At 43.5% G+C, this 9,790-nt stretch overlaps 1 protein-coding gene across 1 annotated transcript; it reads right to left on the bottom strand.

The window, feature by feature from the left end:
• Positions 1 to 1,000: 1,000 nt before the first annotated feature.
• On the bottom strand, positions 1,001 to 1,963 carry LOC107147945 (olfactory receptor 2A12-like). The gene has a single exon (XM_015492538.1). The coding sequence runs from the start codon at positions 1,961 to 1,963 to the stop codon at positions 1,001 to 1,003; it is 963 nt and encodes a 320-aa protein (XP_015348024.1).
• Between the last annotated feature and the right edge of the window lie 7,827 nt (positions 1,964 to 9,790).

Raw genomic sequence — 9,790 nt, 5'->3', positions numbered from 1 at the left:
ATAAATAAATAGGATGTCTATTTAGTGGAAGTACAATCACAATTTCAGTATGAAATTGTTCTCTAGCAGATGGAAGATGGCAGAGGATCTAGACTGCATGGTGTTCTAAATCAGTGTTACTGGGTCTAAGGGGACAATGTCCATCTACCTGTTCAAAATCATAAGTTTACGTGGCATTTCCTGAGCTTTCTAGTAAGAAATCCATGCACAGAGAAGTTATTTGTAAAGAACATAGAACAATTAATTGTTGTGATTTGGAATTAAATCTGCAGTCTGCCTCCAAATTCAGCAATCTTAGTAACTAACAAATTAGTATGTAGCCCTTGGAAATTCCACACTTGTTATTATATTGTAGCCAATTTATTTAAGTATATAAAAAGTAAATTAATGGAATTACTGTTATTATTTATTCAGTCTTTGATAGGGAACAAACTGAATAGAGAATTTCTTTTCATTTTAAAGTTAAGGGAAGCACATAGTTTTCTAAAATTATTCAAAATGGGCAAAAATTTAGATAAATAAAAATTAACAGAATCTATGCTCCTTTAAAAATGATCATTAATAGCTTTAAGTATATTTCCATCTCTTGATGTTGAAAACAATATGGATTTCTCCATTTTCATTGCCATTCCTTTGCTTCTGAAAGAGCTGAGACTCACCTTCACATTGAGACCGCACCAGGCAGCTGCTGTGGGGAACAGTAATGCACACCTCAGCGAGACCTGAGGCTTCGGAAGACAGAGAAGACGGAATCAAATGGTATGCAAGGGTAGAGTCTGAGGGAGGTTCACGGGTATGCCTTCCGAACCAGCAGAGAGATGCTCCAAGACTCCCTACGTGAACACCTACGCATGTCCATTTGCAGAGGAGAAATTGAGCTGGAAGCACTAAGGAAGGTTTGCAAAAATGCAGTGGTGATCTTCACCTGCCAATCTGCCAGACTGGATTTCCATGATGGAATTTGGATGTGAGCATGCTGAGAAGGAAAGTGGGCATGTGGCTAGCGTCTAAGGAGCGCAGCCTGTGGCTTTCGCGCTGCCCGGTATCTCCCTATCACCCTCCCCAGGGCTCCCTGAACCTCCTTGTTCCTCAGGCTGTAAATGAAAGGATTCAGCATGGGGTTGATAACTGCGTAGAACAGGGAGATGAGCTTGTCCCCCTCCGCCGAGTAAAGGGACTTGGGCCTCAGGTACCTGATCAGCCCCGTCCTGTAGTAAATGGTCACCACAGTCAGGTGGGACGTGCAGGTGGAGAAGGCTCTTTTCCTGCCCTCCGAAGAGTCCACCCTCATCACAGCCAGCAGGATGCGAAGGTAGGAGAGCAGAATGAGGAGGAAGGGTACCATCACGGTTCCAGCGCCCCCTACCGCCATCATGGCTTCCTGCAGCGTCGTGTCTGAACAGAACAGGTGCAGAAGGATGGGCAGCTCACAGAAAATGTAGTCCACCACATAGGGACCGCAGAGTGGGAGGATGATGCAGGAGAGCGGCACCACCGAAGCGAAAAAACCCAGCGCCCAGGCTCCCAGCGCCAGCGCGACGCACGCGGGCCAACTCAGGAGCAGCAGGTATCGCAGCGGGTGGCAGATGGCCACGTAGCGGTCCAGAGCCATCACTGCCAGAAGGAAGCACTCCGTGCATTCGAGGAACAGGGTGAGGTAGGTCTGAGCAAGGCAGAAGGCGTAGGAGATGACCTTCCTGCTTGTGAGGAAGTTGAAGAGCATCTTGGGCACCACCAGCGTGCTGAAGAAGACGTTCAGCAAAGCCAGGTGACAAAGGAAGAAGTACATGGGCGACTGCAGAGAGACATCAAGGACCACTAAGGTGACAACCGCCGTGTTCCCGAAGCAGCACGTCAGGTAGACCAGAGAGAGCAGGAGGAACAGGGGGAGCTCTGCCTGGGGGTGATTGGAGAAGCCCACAAGCACCAGCTCAGAGACGACGCTGGCGTTGGCCAGTCTCATGGCCGCCACTGACCAATGCCTGTGGCAGGGAGGAGAAAGCAGCATCTGAGGAAGGAACCCTGGGGTCGAGCCAGTCCCCCTGCACTCGGCTCCACTGCCAAAGTCAGTGCGTTTTAAACAGAAGTGAAATCTCCTTGAACAGCAGAACACTCAGAGCACAGCACTCTCACCCCGTGGCCTGCCTTCTGGCAAAGCAGAACTTTACTTAGGTATTTATTTTAATTACATATATGACGCAAGGTAGATCTTTAGGTTTCAAGCTGAGAACTTCAGCCACCTCTACTCACTATTTTCCATGTATTCAGTGCACCCCTATATTTTGCTAATCAAATGTTTTAGGTTCAATAAAATAAGGTGACTTGTCCAACATCACACATTGAAAATTTGAAGGCTGAAAATAATTCCATTCTCCTCTAACTACAGTAAAAACAGAAATGATAGAATAATTTTCCCTTATCATGACAAAAGGTTTGTTTTTTCTTTCTGATCCCTAAGGAAAATAAATTATCATCTCATATTTGTGGAACACTACAGCTAATTGGTCTATTTCAACCACCTTAGTGTTAGTAAAAATAATGTAGTTAATTATCTAAACAATGGAGCTTTTGAATTTCTAGGAATTTCTAGTCATGATCTCCGAGTACATAATACTGTCATTTCAAACCCAGGCCTCTTGATTACTCTAAGCAATGTGGGATTGGCTCTACCGGACTGTGTTTCCCAAATGTGCCCACATCTACAGCAATATACTTCCTATAATCTTTAAGAAAATATGAATTTCATGTTCCTGCTTGTGCTGAAACAGAAGCTGTGGACTGGTCACATGAAGTGCAGAATGTCTTCTAAGACACACATACACCAATGTTCACTGCTGCTACCATGCAGCATAGCACCAAAGGGAAACAAACAGAGCTTCTGAGATATTTTGTTTTTTCCTCCCAGTGCTGGGGATCAAAGCCATAATCTCATTCCTGCTAGGCAAGTGACAAGTACTCTACCACTGAGTACATTCCCAGTCCTGTTCCTGAGATTCTTTTTTTTTTTTTTTGTACTGTGGATTTTGAGACAGGGTCTCCGTAAGTTGCTTAGGACTTCACTAAGTTGCTGAGGCTGGCCTTGAACTTGTGATCCTCCTGCCTCAGCCTCCTGAGTTGCTGAGATTACAAGTTTGTGTCACTCTGCCCAGCTCTGAGAATATTTTGAATTACAGCAGTGCAGAAATCATAAAACATGGAGCCCAATATTCACATAAACTCAGACGTCACTCTTTTCTCCACTGAGTTCTATGTCTACAATTTTTCTCTTTGTCCTGCTTAAAATCCCCCCCTTTGTCGCTTCCCTGTTTGATCCTTTATGAAGGATATTTCTAGATTTTTCCATCTACTCTCTTCTCAGGGTTTTTCCATTTTGCACAGCCTACATCAATCAATGAGCAGGACTACATGACACCAAGCCACATGGTGGGGGAGGATAAAAGGGAAACAGAGGCCCAGATGAAGCCAGAGAGGGAGAGCTGGAACTGGAGGATGCCTACGGGGAGGGAGGAGCTTGGGGAGAGGAGTCTCCATACTTGCCTGCTTTTAGATGTTAGGCAACATGTTCATTCATAGTTGGTACTGGTACTTTGTAAATGAATTGTCCTGAAAAGGATCAAATTTTCAGATCTTCACCTATTAAAGAGGTGGCATGAGGAGCACAGCTTTGTCAGCCACTGGGGCTCCTCACAGTTAAACTTAGCTAGAAATTGTCTCTTCTTCACAAGGTGCTTCTCAGCACTGTGGAACTCAGGTTGCAAAGAATGAGAGGACCATTGTAATAATCTGCAAAGCCCATTTCACATTCTTAGTCAAGCTTAGAAGCTATTCACATCCTCTTATTCCCTTCCTTACTCCCCACCCCCCAAATTTATATTGCATTCACTGCAAGGAAATGAGAGTGAAGTGAGGGAAAGATGCTTTCTAGGCATCATAAATTGGAATAGAGACTTCAGTGAGTTAAGTGAACTATATTAACAGCCAAAGTTTTAGCTGAATCCCAAAGGGAACCAGTTAACTTCATGTAAAAAATAAAAACTAATTAATTATTGTGCCTCTTACTTTTGATGCAGACAGCTCATTAATGCAACTTTAATTTCCTACTGATGGTGCCAGGTGTTGACTCTGTTACTTCTCTGAGAGGAACACCTTAATTTGGAATTTTAAATTCAAAAAATTTAAAACTAATATGTTAATGACATATTTTAAGACACACAAATTTTCTGAACAGAAAATTTGCAAAATCCTAGGTAAATTCAATTATGTTATAAATATAAGTAATACAATTAACAAAGCAATGTTGTGTTACTTAAGTGTGGATAACTCTTTTGTGGTCAGACATATGCCATTCTCCAAAGCAAGAACACTGGCAAGGGCTAGGGTTGTGGCTCAGTGGGAGAGCGCTTGCCTAGCATGTGTGAGGCACTGGGTTTGATCCTAAGCACCGCATAAAAATGAAATAAAGATATTGTGACCACCTATAACTAAAATATATATATACATTTTTTTTTAAAAAAAGAACACTGGCAAGATAAAGCTCCTGGGTGGGCTTCCATAACAACCCTTTAACAAACTTGAATCACAGGCAGAAAAATTGACTTAATTCTGTATAAATTGATAAAAATAACTGGTTTTTTTTTTTGTTGTTGTTACTATTGCCTGTTCCCTTTAAAAGTTGAGTTTTTGAGCATCAAATTATCTCCAGAAAAAATTAGAGGGAACAAGGGCAAAGTTCCGATTATATGCAAGATGCTCATGAAACTTACATCTGAAGGGGCAAAGACACCTCACCTGTCCATGTGTTCATCCCAACACATTACCATGCAGTGATAAGCACTATGACTTACAGCTGGGTAAAATAAAGAATAGCCAAAGTACTGGCCTTGATCAAAGTCGAGCAAAGACTTCGTAATGTTGCGACAGGTGAGAGGATACCTGGAGAAATGAAGGATGCCGTAGGTGAGGAAGGATTACTGGAGGGCAGAGTGGAGAGTGCACCCCCGCCCCCATCCATGAGCTCGCTCTTCTGGGGCTGGGGTGACGGAAGAAAGAGGTGCAGGGCACACTGGATAGTGGCCAAGCTGAAGCAGCAGGTGGGTGTGTCTCAGATGCTCCTAAGGGACGTGGGGAGTTCAGATTCTGTTTTAAGTGAACCCTCGACCGTGTCCTCTGTGTGTGTGTGTGTGTGTGTACGGCATGAGTCCTCCCTTCCTGAACACCTGAGTGCTTCCTTTTTCTGCGTAATGTCAACTCAGTAAACCACCACACTCAACAGGAGGCAATGTGACTGCAAACTATCACTGTGACCATCTTAGAGAGCGTGCTGTCCCCACACATTGATAATCTATGATGTGCAGTTCTGTAGTGTCCCTGTGACCATCAAAGTGCTTTTTAATCTTTAGTCATTTTAAAGTAATTCATATTCAAACACAATCTCACCATGTGACTGTGAGCTTAGACGATGGGAACACAACACAGCCACCTTCTCCCAGCTGTAGTGACAGATCCTTAACTTGCTGTCTGTGGGGCTGAGGGTCTTGTACTTTGAGGTCCACTCCCAAAGATCTTGTCACTTAGCCTCGTCCCTGGAGGATGTCTGGCCTCAGCCAAGTGTCCTCCAGTGGGTCTTTCGTGGTTTCACTGCATAGGCTGAAGGTGAAGGGATTTGGGAGGGGTGCCATGATCCTGGAGCTTCCTGTCCATGACAGGCTGCTCATCTGAGAGGGGATGACTCAGGCAAAGCTGGGGGTCCCACAGCCACAGAGACCACTGAGCAGAGAGAGGTGCTGCTGCCATGGGCTGCCCTGGGCCTCAGCCTGAGGGCCCCTGCAGAATGGTGGAGATGGTGTGGACCTAGGAACCTCTGTGAATGCCAGGACCTGCTGAGAGGGACAAGGGGCTGAGGAAGCCCAGGGGCTCATGGCACCAGTGTCCACACAAGTCCAGGGGAGGAGTGGCGCTTCCACAGAGAGAGTGATCTGTCAACTTGGACCACAGAGCAGCAGCCCTGCCTTGAGGGTGATAAATGGAAGGGTGAGGAGAGAGCCACCCTACCCCAGAGGGGACGAGGAGGTGGGTAGAAGGAACTGGTCTTCTTTGCAGGGTATTGAAAGGGGCTGCAAATGGCTACACAGTGGTCATAGGATGCGACAGCCAAGGGAATAACTCAGAGCTTCCAGAAAGAAAGTAAACAGGACTGGGCGAAGCATCCAGCAAATGAGGCTCTTTTCTGCTGGAAGGAAGCCTGCTAGCCTCACAGAACAGCATGGGCTGCCGCAGTCCGGCTGCCGCAAAATAACCGGGGGGTGACGAACAACTTGTGTAGATTGATACAGCAGGAGTAGGAGCCGTTTATTGCAGGACAGGAGCAGTATTTATACATTCCACACAGCTTATCTAATTAGCATAAACTAGATACAGCAGTCAACCAATCAGGAATCTCCACACTTAATGCCTCGCTTTTGTTACTTCTCAAACCACTCCCTCTGGCATTTTGCCAGGCACCATCCAGACTTGTTTACGAACTCTAACATTCCCCTGGCAAAATGCCAGGTGTTATTTTGACTTTGTTTACAGACTCTAACAATGGGCTGTGGTTAATATTTCACCGAAAGCAAGAAATACTTGGAAGAGAGGAGCCTGCCCAACAATTAGGACAGTGATGTCAAGCACTGCACCAAATAGGACATTAAAAACATCAAGAAAAGGCTCCGGGCCCTGGTGCTGGCACCTCCGTAAGAGTGCATTTCACAATGCTCAGTGCATTGTCATGATAAAAACACTCAAAGAACTTGGGATAGAAGGAAATTTCCTCAACTTGTAATAAGGAACATGTATGAAAATCCACAGTCAACATATTACTCAATGGTGCAAGACAGAAACCTCTTCCATTACCATCAGGAGCAAGACGTGTGATTGTTTTCACCACAAGCTAAAACTAGAAACTCTTCTTTTCCAAAAAGAATATTTTATTTTTAATTGTACATATTTATGGGATACACTGTGATATTTCACTACATGTGTACAATGAGTAATAGATCAGGATAATTAGCCTCTTATCCTTAAATGTTTATCCTTTCTTTGTATTGATAATCTTTGAACTGTTCTCTTCTAGTTCATTTAAAAATACTTAATAAATAAGTTGTTATTTATTAAGTAGTAGAGAAGTAGTATAGAACGCTAGAACTTATTCCTTCTAACTATTTTGGTTCCCATTATCCTAGCCCCCACTTTCCTCCCTGCTCTACTGTTGGAATAACTTTCGGTTCACAGCTAGCAGCTACAAGCAGCTCAGAGTGCTAGGAAAACCTATGCTAGCTAGTACAGACCTGACAGGAACACCAGAAGGATGGGGCGCCCTGCTCTAGCCAGCCGTCTGTGAATCCACATCCTCAGCACTTATGGTCAACTTTGTCAAGCTACCAGACTACCAGGTCAGGAAACCGAGCATCAAGTGCTTCAGGGCATGTAACCCCCCAACTCATAGCCCCCCTCCCGTAGGGGCAAAGACCCTTCCAGACTGCTTTCCATCACCACAGCAAGATTTAGTGCTTTCTCATAGTGCGGTTACATTAGGCATAAGATGATTGGCTTATAGATGTTAAGGTGCTAATGTGTGATTGGCGGGCACGCCCTACCTGAACCCTAAAACAGCTATATGCATTCCAAAAATAAACGAGCTAGCCTGGAGGTCAATTGAGGTTGTCACCTGCCAGCTCTCACCAGCTCCCAGCGTCCCTGTGTTGCTGTGACACCGCGTCTCTACTCCCCACCCCCACCCCCCACTGAAGTAGCCGAGTAACCATTGACCACCCTAGGAACCCAGGAACACATACACTCTACCCGTCCTCTATGAACACTACTCTATTTTCTCCTTTAAGAAATCAACTTTTTTAGCTTCCACATGTATAACTATGAAACTCGTTAAAATCCTAGGGGAAATGCTTTATGACATTGATTTGGCAAGGATTTCTTGATAAGATCAAAATAGCAGGCAACACAAGGAGCAAAGGAAGTAAATTGTGTTTCACCAAATTAAAAACTGTGCATCAACAGACACAATCAGCATGGTGAAAAGGCAATTCGTGGAGTGGAAATAATTATTGCAAATCATATGTCTGGTAAGGAAGTCATATTAAGAAAATGTAAGGAACCTGCAAAGCTCAACAATAAAGAAAACAAGTCAACCTAAGAATAGCTATCCAAATCAACAATGGGAAAAAGACTTGAACAGACTTTCTCCCAAGAAGATATACAAATGGCCAATAGACACATCAAAATCTATTCCACATCACTCATTATTGAGGGAATGCAAATCAAAAGCTCAATGAGACACCACTTCATATCCAAAAGGATGCCAGTTATTCAAAAGGCCCCCAAACTGTAAAATAACAAGTGTTCACAGGATGTGGATAAATTAAAGCCCCTGAGCATTGCTAGTGATGACAGTATGAGGGTCCTCAAAAATTAAATGTAAATATCTATCAATTTTAGAAGATTAAACATAGAATTACCTTATGGCATGTCATTTTAACTACTGGTATATACCTACCTAAAAGAATTGAAATCAAACAGATATTTGTAAACCAATGGCTATAGAACCATTATTCCTTTTTATCAAATGGTAGAACGACCATGGGAATCTAAGTCCATTGGCAGAGAGCAGGATAGCAAAGGACTGTGTGTTTGTGTGTGTGTGTGTGTGAAAGAGAGAGAGAGAGAGAGAGAGAGAGAGAGAGAGAGAGAGAGATATTAGTTAGCCTTGTAAAAGAAATGAAATTCTGATGTGTGCTGCAATAGCAATAAACCTGGAACTGTATGCTATGTAACCTGACCTGGATGCAAGAGGACAGGCATCTTTACAGGAGGAGCCTGGAGGAGCACAAATCCCCTGAGGCAGGTGGTGCAAGGGCTGAGGACTCTCTGTCCCAGGGGGCGTGGAGTTCCATTTTGAGAGGATGCATGTCTCTGGACAGGGAACCTGGGGACAGCTGCCCACAGATGAATGCACCTAAGGCCACTGGACTGTGCCCTGCAACAGGGAAAACACAGATTTTATGTTGTGTGCATTTTGCCCCAGTAAAGTTATCATGAATGGATCATGTGTGGATCAGTTTTTGTATAAAAAAGATATATATAAATATTAATTCAGAACCTTCATGTGAGTCTATGTGCAAAAATGTGGTAAGCTTATTGACAAATAAACCATTTATTGTCTTGTGTTATTGTTTATCTCTCTTCCCCATGTTCTTTTCATATTTACCTAGGTTGTCTACACTGGCTCTCATTAACTCTATGAGTAACCTTGCACTTAACAGGATAAAAATACATATTAAGCTCAAGAAATAATGACTGAATCTCTGAGCTCCATGCAGCCCCTGCCTTGCTTACTCTGTGACCTCAGACCTCCCTTCTTATCTCCACCATGTAAGAAGTTAGAATAAGGTATTCTAGATATTTTTCATCTATACAATTTTGTTATCCTGTTGACAAATAGCTGAACTTATCTTCAATCTTGAAGAAGTTATATGGTGATCTTACTTTGGCATGCTTTTGAGTTTTATTTGAAAGTTTTAGGAAAAGGGAAAATTAAAAAAAAAAAATTGCGAACTTTATAACACATTTTTGAACACTTTCAAATTCTCCCCAGAACATTGTTACACCCACATGTGAGTAATACAAAAGTATGCATTTACAGAAGATATTTCACAAATGAATCTAACTTACAAGTACAAGAATTGTTTCAGATGCTGCAGGGCATGGTGGCGCACACCTGTAATCCCAGCAGCTCAGG

Source organism: Marmota marmota, unplaced genomic scaffold (assembly GCF_001458135.2).
Source record: "Marmota marmota marmota unplaced genomic scaffold, marMar, whole genome shotgun sequence".
In the NCBI taxonomy this organism is placed as follows: domain Eukaryota; kingdom Metazoa; phylum Chordata; class Mammalia; order Rodentia; family Sciuridae; genus Marmota; species Marmota marmota.
This window is presented reverse-complemented; position numbering and strand designations above follow the sequence as displayed.